The 18,381-nt window shown below is 38.5% G+C and overlaps 1 protein-coding gene across 4 annotated transcripts in view; it reads left to right on the top strand.

Moving 5' to 3' along the window:
* The first annotated feature begins 1,625 nt into the window (after positions 1-1,625).
* pitpnm3 (PITPNM family member 3) overlaps positions 1,626-18,381 on the top strand; it is a 127,167-nt gene continuing 110,411 nt past the window's right edge. For all 4 annotated transcript variants that reach the window (XM_055196648.2, XM_055196647.2, XM_055196646.2 and 1 more), the window contains exon 1: positions 1,626-1,976. In XM_055196648.2, the coding sequence (XP_055052623.2) occupies positions 1,952-1,976 (25 nt within the window). In that variant the 5' untranslated portion in view covers positions 1,626-1,951. The remainder of the gene's footprint in view (positions 1,977-18,381) is intronic.

The raw sequence follows: 18,381 nt of genomic DNA, 5'->3' as shown, positions 1-18,381 counted from the left end.
TAAAGGCCTGAAGATTGATCTTAACATCATAATTTATTAACACACTTACTTTTTGCACAGTCATCTTAACATAGGACTGTAGAGATATCAAGTCATGTTGCCCATGCATAGAATTGTGGGAACGGAAATAAACCAAACATTGGATTGAAACGAAGGCCGCATTTTAAGCTTTCGGACGCAGCCCATTTGTTGACTTGCCTTGGCATGCTCTTGACAGCACTTGATACCGGGTATTTGCCTGTTCATGTGGATGCGGAGGATCACCTGTGATGCCTCTTTTTATGCCTGTGTTATTAAGGCAAGCTTATAATAATATTTATATATAATCTGAGCTGTTGGGTGTGATTTTGTGGGAAATGTCAGTTGGATGTAATTTCACTTTAAAGATATGTAATTCATAAGTATTTTCAGAGTAATAATTTGGATTATGAAGAATATTATCCTATTATGCAGTTGTTTATTAGGAAAATACCATACCCTATTGAAAAATCCAACTAAGACCAGCATAAGCTGGTAGCTGGTTTTAGCTGGTTTAAGCTGTTTCTTTCAGCCTAGCAAAGATGGTCAAGCTGGTGAGTCAGCCTGACCAGCTAGGTCCAGTTACACCAGCATAAAAAGTGACCAAACACAGCTAGCCCAGCTTGCTACACCAGCAAAACGACTAAAAACCAAAATGGTCTTAGCTGGATTTTTCAGTAGCAAAATATTTTAAATACGACCTCGGCGCAGTAATATCATCACTCCTGACGTCTCCCCCTCTTGCTCAAACTTCTGTCAATGTTGCTGCGCCCGAGGTCGAAGTGGTGCAAACTAAGTGCTTTTCCTCCATACAATATAGTTCTCATTTTTATTCGCTTAAAAATGGCCACGTTTTATTTTGTGCCACCATACTTACTCATGTAACAGTCTTTAAATAGGGAAAACATGGAAGTGTTTGGTGTCTTCTAACTTAATCCCTGTTTGGATCCTAAAGAATGAATGGGGCTAGGCTAAATGCTAGCACATTCACGACGTGCTGTACAAAGATTAAGTGACGCATTGATTAAAGATAGGTATTTATTCATTTGTCTAAGTTGAGGTAAGAACATAGTAAAATATTTTAAAAAAGTGGTGTTTTCCTTTAAAGGCAATATATGTATTTTGTCAATTCTTTGTCAGTTCATGTTATTAATGAGACTATGTAATAGGCTACCTCTTAATCTTATGACATTGAATTAATAAAAATAAGCTGATAAATATCGGGGAAAACTAGTTTCAATTTTAACCTGCAATTTTATGTTTCAAACCGAGATGGCGATAACGAGACAAAATTTACTTATTGCAGCTTTATGTTTATGTCTATTAAATGTTAAGTGTATGTGTATTAATGCTACAAACTATCTACTACCATAGTGTAGCATCAGAAGACTTAATTTACCCAGAACAGAAGTCTAAAAAATAAGCTTACTTAATTTTTCCTGCCTGTTCAGGAATTTTGCTTTTTCCTTCAGTAAATATAAACCTAGTTGAAAATATAAGCACGTTGGAAATGTTGTCCTTGCATGACGTAAATAAATAAATAAATAAATAATGTGTGATGGGTGTTCCGAAGAGACCGCATTAATGCGCGTGGCGTTTTCCAAGTTCATTGCAACGTTGTATCACAAGGGCTCGAGCAGAGCCACTGGAGGCAGTCGAGCATCAGACCTCGAGCTCAACAGGAGGAGAGAGGACAACGGCAAAGTCTCTGTTTACTTCAGCACAAGGATTCACCTAAGCGTTTATGGATACTTCCACACTGTCATGTCATTTTCACGGTATCCTTCGTCACGAGACACCCGTACGTTTTAAATCGCTGCTCGCGCGTCCAGCCTCCCCGCGCGCACAGACAAGGACGGAGAGAAGAGACGTGCATACTGTCCAAACTAATATCAAACACACGCCAGGCATTTAAAAAAGCAAATTGGACAGCATGTCTAAAGAGAGCAGAGGAAAAGGTAAGCGATATCTGCATGTTTGTTTGAATGGGAAATGTTTGGGGTTGGAGTCAGTCAGTTTGCTCCGTTCACTTTGCGCGTCAATCTGTTGGAATGCGCGTGATGGTCAACGGTCGTCTCTCACTGTATAGTTAAGTTTTTTACCTAGACAACGTGTTTGGGGTTTTAAGGGTTCAAATCGAAGCACATTTGATGCCCCAAATCCTGTTTTGATAGACAGCTTACTTGTTTCTAGACAGCTCGTGCATGTTCTTGCTTTCAACCAAACAAGTTTGATAACTTCAGTTTATAAAGACTTCTTATTTTCAAGATGTTTATGGATACATGACGTAATATATTTTTTGTAGTGGTTTGTGAATATGTAAAGATGTATTAATCATTTGAATTAGAAGGAAAGTCAATGTTTAATATGTATGTTCCTTCTTGTATCCTGACTGTACCTGATCTTAACATTTGTTTCTATTAGACTTGTAATGGAATGTATGCTTGAGTCATCTTTCAGGATATTTCATCTTAGTTTGAGACTTTGCTTGGCCAAATCTTCGTTGTTTCCTGCTTTTATGAGGATTGAATGAAACTTAAAACTGGGAGGAACTTCAGATTCAGTCCAGTCACGTCTATAATGCACGCTTCATATGTCATTTTGTCATTCATGTGTGAAGAGGACCACATTGCATAGTTTGCTTCTCATGATGCATTCTCACTGGTCAGCTCTCAATGTAATGTTTACATTCTAGGTTGTGCATTTGTGGACTCACTAGGACTCACCTCACACAAGTGTTGTTTGAGTCTATGATATATCCTCTAAGACAGTGATACGGTTTCTTTGTGTACATGCTTAAGATTGATCCTGTCTGTATGTTTAAACCTTCTGTTGATCATTTTTTTACTGTTAACATCTTCAGATCTCAGCATGTGGCATCTGAGTTCACACATACACATGCTGAAGGTCTGAAATAATGAGGCTCTCTCTGATCTTTGTGTGACAGTTGTGCGTTTTTTTAATGTGAGTAGAGAACTTTCTATATGTTGGGTGGTGGTAACAAGACAGTTTATAATCTCCCTATGCATACATTTTATTGCCTCTATAGTTTATTTCTAGATCAAATGAGAATTTCATTATTGTGTGAGAAATGTGGGAAGTTGGTTTTTGTAGTGGTGATTGTGTTATCTAGTTTAGGTTTAGTACTAGTACTTTTTTCCAAAACACTATTGAGTTTCTTAGTCCCTGAGCTAGAACTGTTGTTTTTTTTGCTAAGTATGCATGATTGCATGCCCAGTGGGTCATTTAAAATGCGTCATACTGTATCAACATCACATCAAAGAGTTTGGTAATTTAGACAGACATAAATTGACGTATCTACTTTACAACAGATTCACAAAAAGTTCATCAAAACTGCATGGTAACTGTGCATATAAACAAGCACAGTATGTAATTGGGTTCATTTATATATGGAATATTCCAGGCATATTTATTGTAGGAGTGTTTTCTCAGTAGTTTATGTTTACATTAGTACCCCAATGCAAAGCTCAATAAGAAATCAGTTAGTAACTTGACTGTTAATTATTTGTATAGTACTTTAAAGTTCAGGAGGTTAAAATACACCCAGCCATTTCTTAGAAATACAAAAGGAAGAAGTTTTTTTGTGACATCTCATGCATGTGCATACTGATTAAATCAAGAGTTCAGAAATGCAAACCCCTCTGTTTTCTTGTAAATGAGCAATTTTTCTCAGGCTCTTATGTTTAGGTTTAATAATTTAAATTTAATGGCAATAAAAAAGTTTTTAGTCAGAAATGAATGCCTTATTTTCATGAATATCACTTTAATCATAATGGTATTTAACAAATTTAACACTTGCCTTTTTGCCTCTTGTGCATTTAAGCTTTTTGGAAAAATCTCAACTTCTAAAAAAACTCTCTATATTCACTATCCTTTCTGAATAAAGGGTATTTACTGTGTAAAACCTTTGTAGCTTTTAGGGGGCGTGCACACCAAAGCTTTTACGCCCGCAGCCGGCGCATGTTTTCAATTGTTTCCAATGGAAGCTCTAGCGGTTTTCTTTCCCCGCTTAGTGCTGAGCTAAGCACCGGGAGTTGAAAAATATTCAACTATGGGTAAAAAGCTCAGCTCGTCAATGTCAGTCCTCACACGGCTGTCCAATCACAGTGGAGGAGGGTTGGGGCATTACCACATCAACCAACCGGCTCACAGCTAAAGTATCACAGCTACCAAAGCGCTCAGCTGAAGAAAGCTGGCACTCAGCTAAAAAAACAGCTGGCATTCGGCGTCCTCCAGGCGTTTTGAGCAGCGTTTAAAAGTTTTGGTGTGCACAAACCCTTATGTGCACTTAGAGGACTTTGCTGAAAAAGCTGAATGTTGTGTTTAACGGATTCTGCCAAAAAAAAGAAAAAATTCTGAGTGGCCTGAGGCCGGGATGAAGCAGATTTAAGGCAAACGTATTTGATGAACGTATAATATGTGCAAAAGCATTTGGTCAATAACATTATCTAATTTTTGCTTTTGAGCTCTTCAAATGTATACATGTACCTTCACTGTAAGTTAAAGTTAGTTAATGCATAAAAAGTACGCATAAATGTAAAATGTAATTGTGCATTGTGAAATTCAGCCGCCTTAGTTTGCTTTGACCAAAAAACAGAAATAAAGTCTGTGTTTATTTCAAATGTTATTGACAGTTTTGGCATACACACTTTGTTTTATAGTAATGGGACCGTTATATATTATGATGTCACAAACGGTTAGGTTATGAATATTAAGTAGGTTGTTCATCAATATTCATGTATTTTATTGTTTCAGCCACTGTAATTGAACAGACTTACCCTAAAGGGCCTTGTGGACCTTTAAATTTAATTGAACACCATCATGCCATGTTTGTCTCAAGTAGCTTTACATGTTCTTGAAACTTCAAAGAGATGCTATTTTCCCCTGCACAAAATTCATTTCAGTGTGTGCTCAACCCATCTGCTTTGCCTTTCTCAAAAATAGGGCTCCCTGGAAGCTGAGGTTACAAGGATGCAAAGCATACTATTGTAAAATTTTGGAATGAACAGCAAGTCAGATTTTGCCAAAGGCTGGTAAAGCTCGATTTAAAACAGACCTTTACATGCAATGGAGCGAATACGTATATTGTTTCATACAAGGAGCTGAATGTTGCATGTATGTTGCTCTCTACATGCAGAAGTCTCTGTTCTTCATTAATAAATATTTAGTGTTGGACACTCAGGAAGTGACCTTTTATTGGCTGATAAGTAAGCAGCATTTGTGCGTTCTCGGACCTCAATAAGCTTGTTTTCTTGGCTTCGGTCTAGGCGAGGATAAAAACAGGGAATACTGATTGTGTTGTTCACAGTTGCGAGATTGAATTGCAGGTTTGCTTGTTTTTTTGCCAAACCAATTAACGTCACCTCAGTCAAGATGTTGTTTTTTTTATTGTGGAGCACATGTGCTTTACATTTAAATGAGAAATGTATTTTTTCCCGTTTTGTTTATACTGTTCACTGATTTGTCTACATAGTTGGTTTGATTGAAGCTATCATGACAACATTTCATTGCTAAGTCATTTTTTGGATGTCAAATGGAAAGACTCGGATGATCAAGCATCAGCTCACGGCAGACAGAGTGTTGTATTTACCATAGTTTTCATGTGTTCTTGTTTTTCGCTTTATTTTATTTCCAGAGAAAGTTATGGTCTATTTTTACCACCAAACCTTGTAATTCACCCACGGCATTTCGTGCTTTCTATTCCTGTTGAAAGCATTAACAAGCGGCTTGTGAGTCGTGCCGCAAGACAAAGCAAATGATTAAACTGTAGCCTTACTCTGCATATAGACTTCAAGGCTGTTGTGCCTTGGTATGTGTTAGTGAATAGCTGTTTCCTGAATGGGAGTACAACCATATTCTTAATTTAAAGATGTCTGCTTGTTAGGTTAAGTTTATTCGTGGCTCAAAAGGTCATGGGTTCGAACCCACTGTAAGTTGCTTTGGATAAAAGCGTCTGCCAAATGCATAGCTGTTAAAACGTCTAGATGGTTTAAAAGTTTGTGTTTTGTAATGATTTTAGTGTTTTTATGTTTTTACCTTGATAAACAGAGTCCTGTGGCCCACTGGTATACAAATTTAGATCTACCTCCATCCCCGACTTTAGGTCCTAATGCGCTTCTGATCTGATGAGTTAATTCATGTTTGTTCCTTTGACTCAAAATGGTGTACCTGTAGCTCGGCAGGTAGAGCATTACTCTAAGTACATCCAAATTATGTACTTATTGGGGTCCTCCAAAAACATGGATTACATTTATGTTTTGTAAAACAACTAATGCAAGTAATACATTTAGTCTAAAATAACCTAATATTATCAATAGATATGAAATTAAATATGTGGATATTACACAGTGTGCGTGTTCTCCGTACTTAATGTTTGGAATGTAAAACCATTTGCTCGTTTCTCTTAATTGGGTGTAAGATGAGAGCATTTTAATCTCACTGTATCAACAGGTGGAGACCAGCTTGATATCTATATCGTATTTTAGCCAATTCAAGATGTTGTTTCCATTCGCGACAGCACTCCCGAGACAAGCAATACAACATCATCTTACCTGTGCTCATGTAGCCTTAGGTGTACATAAACTTGTTAGAATCCACCTGACACTCACTCCATTACAAATGAAACAATTCACTGCAGATATCAGATACCCTTCATAATGATTGTGTACTAGCGAACTTGCACAATGATTTGGATAGAGCGCTGTGCTAAAAATAGCCGTGCACGAGAGGCAGCGACAGACTCGCTGCTACCCTGCGGTCCTGTGAGAGAGAGAATGACAGCCTTTCATGAACGTCTGTAATGATGCAGTTTGGCTCTCGTGTCTCGTCTGCATTTGCAGACAATTCCTGATTCCGTTTTTTTAAAAAATTTTTTATTCATTGAATTTATCAGATGTCAGAGGGTTGACATGCAAACTCACATCTTTAAATAAATGTATGTAGTTCATCCAAATTTTATTTATTATTTGTGTTCCCTGGGAATCAAAGCCATTACCTTGCATTTTCTAGTACCATGTTCTTTCAGTTGAGGAGAAGAGCGTTTCCAGATTCAGACAGACTGGATGTTGCGTCACATATCATCCCATCAGACCCATGCTTTGAGACTGGTTGTCACATTACAAATTGAGAGGCTTTAAAAATGCATCTTAAAACCTCTGCATGCTGTGCTGTGCGTAGCGCTGTGTAGATTTCGAATGCAATGTACGTGCATTATGTTAACATCCCCTAATAAATGCATCTGATCAGGGTCATATGAACCTGTGACCTCAATTATACAGGGATTTTTGAAAATGTGTGGTTTTGCACACCCTAGCTCATAAAGCATAATTGGCTGTTTTAACTACAGTAGGTTGAGTTTTGTTGTTATAGACAGATGGTGCTTTTTAGACAGCTGATTTATATAAGTCTGTGTTAATGTTTTAATTCAGATACATTGGCTGGTATATAAGGAGTATGAGCTGATGCCTTAAGTAACTTGTAAGCTGAATAGGTACAAATGTATTTAATTCAATTATCAATTGAATTATTGAGCAATATGCAATGAAAGTTGTGTGGAGGAGAGTAAAATGTTAGTTTCTTATTGGTGTTGTGATGTATGTTGTTTAGGATTTGGATTTTTCTTTGTTTGTTTGTTTGCCTAAGACAAATTTCTCCTAAGGGAGACAATAAAAAAGTACAAATACAAAAATAATAGTAATCTGTTTTTGATTAGGAATGCTCCTATCGGTCGGCTGATGATGCTTCTCAATCATAGACTGTAAAAAAAGATGGACGACGCCTGTTCGCTCTCTTCCATTGGTGAAAAGTGAAGCCGGCAATGTGCCCATATGGCGCTGACATCTTGGGTCTTGAGTCTGTGCAGTAGCCATTTTGGGACCAGTCCTGCGCAGTAGTGAGCAGGAAGTAAAGCCGCGAAATGTAGACCCCACCCTCGGTCTCACGATAGAGGAGGAACTATATTTTATGGCGTAATAGCACTTTTGGGAGTACTTCGACTCGGCGCAGTAACACCCTCCCTCTCCCATTATGAGAGGGAGAAGGGGAGTGGACTTTTCAGGCGAGTCGAAGAACTTCCTCTTTTAAATCCGCTTAGAAAAGCTCTACGTTTTATTTTGTACCACCAAACTTGCTCGTATAACTACTCGTCTTAAATAGGAAAAACGTTGATGTGTTTGGTCACTTCTAACTTTATCTCTAAATGGTACCATTGAATGAATGGGGCTAAGCTAAATGCTATCGAAGCGCTGCAGCGCTCTCCAGCGCTTACGTGCACGCACACAGATGATAGAGGGATGTATCAACAATTCTTAGTTAAGGTAATAACATATTTTAATATGGAAAATGAGTAGACTATTCCTTTAAATAACTAACTAAAAATGAACTTATTTTAAAAACAAACATTTAAATTTACATCAGCGTGATAAAAACTACAGGAAATGACAGAAACCAGCTTCGGGAAAAAGATAACTGAAGTGTAATTAAATTGTTTAGTTGGTCTCCCATTGAATAACATGAGGGAGGTGGGGTTTATGAACCAGTCACTGGGGGGCAATCAAGTCATTTTGGCTTCACTTTTCAGGACTTGTGCGACACGCTTGTTCTCAATGAATTACGGTGAAATGCCGCTACATCCAAAAGCCAGAGGGCGCTCTCGTGCAGAAACTCCAAATGTGCTGCAGACGAAAATCCATTACACACACAGCTATGACACACAGCTCCAGGAAATGGCTTAAGGATATATTTCTATTGCTGTTCTTCAAACCTTTTCAGGTATTTTCATGATAATAAAGAATATTTATAATATATAAATATGGCAAGCGCTTTAATGATTTAATGATTTTTTTATGAGCAGTGAGCGTTATGCGCGCTTTGACTGCCTCTAGCACCATGCGTCTTTTACAGGAGCACTCTGAGCGGAAAGCGCTCAACATCATATGTGTTTTTCCATTGTCCAACTGAATGAGGGCAGAGGCGGACCTTTCGTTGTAGTGACAGAAGTTTACAGTTGCTTGGAACAACCGGACTGCAGTCACTCATGGTAAATGGACTGCATTTATAGCGCTTTTTTAACATACCTATGGCCATCTAAAACGCTTTACAATTTGCCTCACATTCACCCATTCACTCCCACATTCATACTGTACACCGACGGCGGTGTCAGCCATGCAAGGCGCCAGCCAGCTCGTCGGGAGCAACTGGGGTTAGGTGTCTTGCTCAAGGACACCTCGACACTTGGTCCGGTGGAACAGGGGATTGAACCAGCGCCCTCTTTTTTAAGTTTCTGCTTATATGACAGTCAACAGCAAAAGAGCGCTCACACTTCAATATTTTATTGACAGAACAGCTTGCTCAGTGGTTCCTAGCAATATAAAACCACACTTCTTTTTTTTTTACTTCTTTTTTTTTTAAAGTGATCAAGAATAAATGCAGCACGGCGCTCCATGAGTTTCCAGGCATTTAAAATGCATTTGGTGTTATTGGCCCCTAAGGGGTCGTGTACACAAAGGCGTTTATGCCTGTGGCCGGCATATGTTTTCAATTGCTCGCCGTTCATAGTTGAAAAATGTTGAAATGCTCAGTTTGTCAATGTCACTTTTGACTTACAGTAGCTGTCCAATCACAGTGGAGGATGGGCGAACAAATATTACAACAACCAACGATCGCATTGTTTAACGATAAATAAACAAAACAGAAGTAGCAACCAAAGTGCTTAGCTGAAAAAACGCTGGCAAGCGCCCACAGTTGGCGTCTGCCTGGCGTTTTAGACACGTTTAAAAGCTTTGGTGTATACACCAATATTTGAGATTAGGACTAGGAGCATTATCAAATGTTAATTTCAATCACTGATTTTACTTTAATGTCAATCTTTGACATGGCCTTAGTCAATATTTAAGATGTCAAGGGTATTTTATGACAAAAGTTCTATTCGGACGGGATTAGTTTTACATAGGGAGGTGGGGTAAAGCCATTTTTTATTAGAGCTTCTCAGTGCAGTGTTTCCCACAGGATTTTGAGGAGACTGTGGTGGTGATGATGTCACCCGCTAATTAGCATATATGTGATGTCATCATGTCGTGTTTGGATTTGATCTGTGTTGGCACTTGAAATATGTTTCACTTCTACTCTTTGATCTGTATCTGTATTTGATCTGTATCATATATCAAATTATATTTTAAGCCGAATTAAGTAGTTTAATAGTGAAATAAAAATGTAAATAGGAATCATTGAGATTCTATTTGTGGGGGCCAGTGTTGATTCTGTGGTGGGCCACCACAAATAAATCAATGTATGGGAAACACTGCAGTGATTTTAGTCCCGTTCGAATGCTCTAGTTATCATTACAGACAATGTCATTAAAGATTACGGCGACTTTTACCTTCTGTAAAAAGGTCCAGAGAAATTACCTCAGGCAAAAATTAATCCCGTGCTAATGGACCAGCTGTAAATATTCACGTAGATTTTGTCATTTCCAGTAATTTTGCGCAATTTAAAGCGTAACTAAACCCCTGTTCAGAGCCTGATTCCACCCACTGGCAATATTTGAAAAATGCAAGAAAAGTGGGCAGATCCCAACAGAGATAGAGGGGACGATCTAAGCTCGTACCAAGCATGTGGTGAGATCGTAACGAGGGCGTGGTGAGCTTGAACCTGCTTACGTCACGAGTCATTTTTTGGACCCAACATCCAATAGGAAAATTCAACTGCAGTAGCCACCGTTCAACCTGAAGAGGGCAGCACTCAGACGTTTTTACACCATATATTGTAGTATTGAAACACTTTACATCCAAATGTCAAAAAAGTTACTAAAATCAATGAACAGCACTAATAAAGCCCCATTCTTACAGATCATTAACTAAAAAAAGTTGGTTTAGGGTTTAGTTACTCTTTAAAAAAAAATAGAAGCCCTTAAATAAGTATTTACTTGCATTTAGTGGCAAGTTAGTTCCTTCATACCACAACATAGACTTTATAAAAGGTCAAAATCACTTTTCAGGGGCACTGAATTGTTTCTGAAACTGACGTTCTCCCCAAACCGAAATTAAACACAGTGTTTCCTCCCTGACCCTATTTCAAGTTTTTCTCGTCGCCGTCATGTTTTGCACATGTGATATCAGGAAGCAACATAATGTGCACGTAACGACGAGGAAGGCAATGGGCTGTGTTATCGAGTTACCGCTCCCCAGTGTTGTTTTTGGCAGCCCTTTTAGTTTTAGTCTTAGTCTTTTGGACGAAAATGCTTTTTTGTTTTAGTCACATTGTCACTTATAAACTAGATAGTTTTAGTCGACGAAAACACAAAAAGGTTTTTGTGAAGTTTTAGTCGACGAAAACACAAAAAGGTTTTTGTTAAGTTTTAGTCGATGAAAACGCAAAAAAGTTTAAGTCAAGTTTAAGTCAATTTCAGTAAAATAAGTAGTCTTTAACAAATTAATTAAGGTTAAAAAGTGTGGTGTATTTAATACTATTAAAATATGCATTCCGTTTTTCTTTCTGATTGATTATACTGAAAGTATGTCCATAAATCATCTCGTCGTTTCCGTTTATTGGCGTCACCGCCACCGCGAACTTGCCACAGCCGCAGGTGTGTTGTTGTTGTGTGAAATCTGGTGCGCGGCATGGCGGTAGCCGGGTGCTGGGCGTACCCAAAACAAGCATAGGAAGTGGCAGCGTTGCTGATACTTTTTAGCTAAAAACAGACAGATTTCACGCAAAATAGGCAGAAATGACATGCATTGTGAACGTCAGACTTATAATCATTTTCGTTCTGTCTCGTCTCGTCAACGAAAACTCGAAAGCGTCTCGTCATGTTTTCGTCACCTTAGAGCCATTTTTAGCTAGAAAACAACACTGCCGCTCCCACTTCTGAATGTTTCTACCCCCCTAAAACCAATCCCGTCCGAATAGGGCTAAAGTATTCGTTACATTGCGTAGGATGATTTTATGTAGAAAATCACAAATAAATGACTTCATCTGGCTTTTCACAGGCAGGGTCACATTTTAACATTGCAGAGATGATGCACTTCACCGTTTAACAGTGTAGAATCTATGATGTGATGATAACAGAATAAGTCATGGTTGATCATACTTAACAAAAGGGCTTTGATTTCCTCAGAGATATAGTTGCTTTCAGAGCTGTGTGCAGATGTGCTTGGTTGAACAGCCTTTTAAAACAGATTAGAGCTTGCAAGCAAGATGGTAAGACTGTCTCATTAACAGAGCATCTCATAACACATTTGCGTCTGTCTTTGCTTTTTTAGGCGCAATTAACATTCGGCTTTCTGCGCTAATGCATTTTGCAGCATCACTCACTTAACTTTAGTTGAGCTTTGACTAAAGTGAGGACACGCAGCAAAGTGGCTCTGTTCCTACACTGCAGCTTTACTTTCTACTCTCTTGATGCTGTGACCCTGCATGAGGTGATTCGCCCACTGCAGTTTCCCCTCCTGCAGTGAGTTTGCACTTATCTTTGCACCCTTTGTGTCGCAGTATGCCATATTTCATTGACAGCATGTATTGCAGTGTTTTTGGTGAATTAATGAAGCAGTTTCTGATGAATTCTGTTGTGCTTTAAGCCTTTCATCTTTTGGCAGATGCAGTGTACAGTTTGTGGTGCCAACTAAAACTAACCTGATGTTAGAAAGAAAAACTACAATACATAATAGAGATTAAAATCTTGTGAAAGTTTCAGAAGTGTAGTTCGCCTGGTCAGTAGTTGGATTATCTGGTTACATCAGGTTTTGGGCTTGTCTGACAGTGTGTCACCAGTCTGCTTAGCAATGGCAAGTTAGTGTTTTTTGCAAACATATGTGTTGTTTCACAGCATGTGCGGCATGTCAAGCTGCCAAACGGAGGTGTTTACTAGATGCACTGCACATATGCTGCTGGATTAAATGCAAGCATGCATTTTTTGGTAATGCACACTGAGGGAAGATACTATTCGAGTGAGACGAGTAATTTAGTGCAATCACAAATATTGAAGGCTGATTGCTCTCTTCTTTCGAAAGGTAGACCTTAGTCCAAGGGTTGATTGTTCAAGTGTGAGTTAGAAAGAAATTTGTCTTTGACAGTATCAGATCCAGTATTACTTATAACTCACTTTCTAACTTTGGCTGTAGAATGAGTGGTGGGTGGTATGAAAAGTAGTTAACCTCTTGAAAAGCACCCCCACTCTAGCCCAAACCATGAAAAGACCTACTTTCCTAAAAGGGTTGTTTTTGCTAAACCATTTAGAGTATACGCATAACTATGGTCATTAGAAATAAGACACTTTGAGCTTCATTTTCCAGGTTTCAAAATTATTTTAGGTCAAAAATAAAAAAGTTAGAGAGGCTACACTGTCAAAAATAAAGGTACGAGGCTGTCACTGGGGCAGTACCCTTTAGAAAAGGTCCTAATATGTACCATTTAGGTACAAATATGTACCTTTAAAGGTACATTTTGGCGGTTCAAAGTACTAATATGCCCTCTTTGGGTACAAAGGTGTACCTTTTTGAAGGGGTACTGTCCCAGTGGCAGCTGTTGTGCCTTTATTTCTGAGAGTGTAAAGTACATTGGAATTAAAAAATGTTAAAAACATCTTTTTTATTACTAAAAACTTAATGAAAAATATGTGTGTGAAACCTATTGATCCCAAAGCCACAAGTCTAAAGAAGTTATGTTTCGTGTTTGAGGTCAATAGGCCCAAAAATGAGGTTCCTGCGAGGGTTTTTGTAAGGCTAGTGCCTATTCTAAGTGCCAGTCAGCCCCAAAATAAATGTGTTTGTTTACATGCATACACGTTCGTTCGTTCTTATTATTATTTATCCTTAGGTTAGCATATAAAATGCAGTTTCCACACCAGGAAATAAAACGTCACACAAAGATCGTTGGATTTGTTATCTAATTGGCTACATGTTTTGTCTACCAATATTTTCCATGAAGTCATTGGAGGAACGAGTGAGTCAAATGACGTCACGATTTTTGACAGCGCAGCGCTGTTTGAATATTATGTATTATACTCCCGGCTACTTTTAAAAACAAAGTTTGAACGCAGGTTTACGTGTTTACTAGAACTTAAAGTGTAATCTCATATACAGTGTTACGACGTAAATAGTCCTCAGATTGTATGTTATATTCAATTACAAGATGTTCATGCGAAATCTGATGTAAACAACAAACTATATCTATATTTCATGGATTATACGCATTTGTGGACAAAAATAGTCATTGGATTTATTCTATTAGACAGTTTTCATGGGTTATTTACACATCTGATTCAGACTAGATTCGACTCGCGATCGTTATATCAAAACAAAGGTAAGAAGTCCCGTTTATATTTTGCATGTTGTCATCTGGACTTTTTTCACAAAATACTACATTTATGATGCTAGAGCATCTGTATCTCATAACAGAGACCAAACACTGATGCTAAACCCGTAGACCTTTTAAACGATGTATAGTAATGTTAATATTATTAATGTTTGTAGACAGTAAGCTATATAGATATTGTTAGCAGCGTTAAAAAAAGCTGACGTCATCCCTCCCACTAATTGGTGCGCGTCGAGAGGTTAAATAAACTAATCCCTTTGTTGACAAGGAACATTTTTCTAGAGACAGCAAAGCATGAAGTAGAAATAAAAATTTCAGTAAAATTTTAAAGAAATCAGAATGTACTACTTTATTTCATTTATTATAAGCAGATCTATTGTCTATTGTCATCTCAGCTGCCTGTAAATGTAATGTAGTGTTGCGCGATATGCCCAATAGTAAGATCGTCCTATCGCCTGCCTGTAAGATCGCAGATACACAATAGTATTGAGGGGCGGTGCAATGGTTTACTCATTTATTTATTTGTTCATTTTTTACTCATTAATGACAAGCCACTTGATTGGTGGATAAAAAAGAAAGCTGATTTACTCTAAGGGCAGCTGGCAACATTGTCACGACTGCAACTTTCTTAAACTTGATGCCTTTAATCCGAGTGTGTCATTGATGCCCAGATGCTCCAAAATTTCCTGTGTGCCAAGAAGCCGGAACAACTCACTCGCTGGTATTAAACCCCACTGCGCCTAGCAACCTTTCTAGTGCAAGGAAATGTCAACGCATCGCGTATTACAAGCTCAGGTGCGAAGAAGAGGCAGAGTCATACGCATTACAAGTTCAGGTGCAAGGAGTCCATGCCGCATGCGTTCAGGTGCGAGCAAAAGTCCAAGATGTGCACATTACAAGTTCAGGTGCGAGAAGGAGTCTGTGCCGTGCGCATTACAAGCTCTCTTGCACAAAGAGAAGCCCACACGACCTCTCATGTGAGGAAAATCACGCAATGCAAATGTTAAAGGTATTTTGAAAGATTTTCCCGAATTTTAGAAAAAAAGCCCTCTCCACTTTTTGAAAAAAATGCACCTGCGCAACTCTCTACCTGCTCCCGAGAGGGAACGTCTATTAAACGTGTGCACGAGAGAGCATGCACGAGCCTAGTTATTCTCATGCACGCTCTGTTTACAAGTTGCTGTCAGCATGGCTAATAAAAGCCTACTTTCCAAAACATGCATGCAAGACAAAATGTCAAATGCCCTTTCCGTGTTTTATTTACTTATTATGCTGATCGTTTGAGTGAGGACTCAAGATATGATCTGCAAAGGAGAAGATGAACACACAAAGATGAATTATCGAAAATGAACACACAAGGTTTTAGAACATTTCAGCGTGATACCTTTTACCATTTGGTCATAAGGCTACTTTAGACAAATTGAGATGTTTACCGTGTGCCAGGGCTAGCATCGTAGCTTACATCAACTTTTACTAGCAGTGATTTTAAATGGTTTTCTCCAAATGGCATGCCAAACTTTACCTGTCCAGTAGAAACTTTGCGACTGAGGCATCAGTGGGAAGCCCAACCTGTGCTTTTAGCGCACGCCAGCCTGTAAGAAATTCTCTCAAAACACTCTGGTCTTGGTTCTTTCTTCAGATGCCTTTCTCTTCTTGTCATACAATTCGTAGACACTTTTTCTCTTGCGACTCTCAGGCATTTTGAAAAACACGGTGAGCTTCAATGAATGGCTGAAACCGTAGCTCACCACACATATACACCAGAAAACTACCTAGTAGGGGGGTCCTTATTTTTCAACTTTTAAAAGTGCATGCTCTCACCCCCCCCTATATGTTTGAATAAATAAATAGAAAAATTAATTAATATTAATTTATATTTAGAGGTTGCTCAAGACCTTTGAAGTTTAACACATTCACGTATTATGTGTTACTTTGTGCTAGCATGTATAATTTTGTAATAATACTTTAATGGCAGCAATGGACTTATTTGGCCATGCTCCATGCAATTAAAACTCCTGTTTAGTTGTGATATGTCTTTCAAAGCAAGAAAGCTTCAATGTGAATGAAGCACTATAGACAATATGCACTGAGACAATGGCAGAAGCAACACTAAGCAAGTCCGCTATATGGTTACTCGGATCAGAAGAGACTATAATAACTGGAACAAAGTTACCCTCCAATAAGCAAGTTTTATGTGTGTTGTGCGATTTTAAATGGTACATATTTAGAATCAATTCAGGGATTTATGAATCAATATTGCTTTGTTAAATTAAAGAGGTGGATTAAAGCAACACTATAGTTTCAATGTAAACATGACTTACAGCTCCCCCATGTGGTTGAAAAGCGCAACAGTGCCTGGTATCAGACACTCTTCTGCAGGCAGGGGGAGGGGCGGGGCTGTGTTTCCTACCCTCCACTGCCACTTTCAAAGTGTGCTTGTAGCAGCTAGGAGGCTGCTCAGATTGCAGCAACAGTACAATTTTTCCAGTTAAAAGTTGTTCTATCACTGAAATAATTTTAGAGACATTATTTTAAGGTAAAAAAACTACATAGTGTTGCTTTAAAATCAGAAAATCAATATCTTTTACCCAGCCCTAAAGCTTACCATATACCGTTTATGTACTTTTGAACAAAAAACTTTACAGATCTTAGCACATACATTTTCATTTACGCATGCGAGTTACAGTGCATTACAAGGTATATTGTTTATTAGCATGGATTCGAACACATGACCTGTTGCGCTGCTCTACCTCTGAGCTATACAGAAGCACTTAAGTTTGCTTTTTGAAATTCATATGTAAATGAGTGATTCATACCAACCCCACCAATTAGATTACAGAATTGTCAACAAGTGTGTTTTTAAGGACATACACAAACGCCTTAAACCATTGGTGCAGTGATCCAATGGGAGCCTCCTTGTGTCACAGCGGCATTTATCTCAGCACTCTCCTCCAGGATGGATTTAACATTGATACTAATGAGCAAATTAGTGAAGTGGTGGAGAAGATGTTTATGTATGTGGGTGACAGGATGAGGCCGAAGGAACAGGAATTACCTGAAGTTTGGGTTAAAATGATGGGGAAGAAGATCAAGGGAGGGACGTTGAGATATAGAGATTACAGAAGAATAGAGAGATTGCTGAAGGAAAGCGGCTCTATCCAGAAGAGATTATGTTTTTGATTAAGAGCCAGTCTCGATGTGAGTCGTGTCATGAGTGCATGGGAGAAAATGTCATTTTTGTACTGTGCTGCCTCCCTGGAGAGGGGACATATCACACCTCCAAATCGACCCTAATGACAGTCCCTACCATAGCGCTCATGACAATTTAAATCACATCTAAGGATTCGAAACATGGATTTTCACAGCTCATGGGTGCGTGTACTTCAAAAATCTACTTGATTGAAGTTGCATAATAGTCCCCTGTATTCCGACTATAGGGTGCATGAGGGCCGTCCTGAGCACTCTTTTGAAATCTAAAATGACAAATGGAACATATGAATGCATGTTAAGTGCCTACAATGAGACTGCGGGTTTGTAAAGTGTTGTTCAAGTATTTGCTTCTGTGTTCACTTACCCGTGTTTATTATAGCCATGCACTGGTAATGCCAGGCAAAGCTCTCACATACTGTATGTTTCTGGTCAAATGACACCACAATGGTTTGGTTTTAGTTGAATTGTAGAGTTTAGTCAAACCTCAAGAGCTCAATTTAAGTGACCACTTTCCTTTCAGTATGCATTAAATTTCACTCTAGTTGTTGGAGCAATTAAATGGAAAAGAAGGACACACGTTAGCCTGACATTGAGGAAGTTGGCCAAGTGATTGGTTCATTTGCTTTTAGGAACCAGAAAATGTGTGGTGGGATGTATCATTCATGAGACAGTGCCAATTTCATGGCTGAAGTTGATTGATTGTGTTCCTGTTTTAGTACACAAGCATCACCTGCACGGGTTGCCAGATTCCAGACAGCCAAACAATGCCAACTGTAATAAATCTGTCTTAGTTCGGCTCTGCAGTGATTTAGAATATCACTTTGA

This window comes from Misgurnus anguillicaudatus, chromosome 24 (genome assembly GCF_027580225.2).
Source record: "Misgurnus anguillicaudatus chromosome 24, ASM2758022v2, whole genome shotgun sequence".
Lineage (NCBI taxonomy): Eukaryota > Metazoa > Chordata > Actinopteri > Cypriniformes > Cobitidae > Misgurnus > Misgurnus anguillicaudatus.
This window is presented reverse-complemented; position numbering and strand designations above follow the sequence as displayed.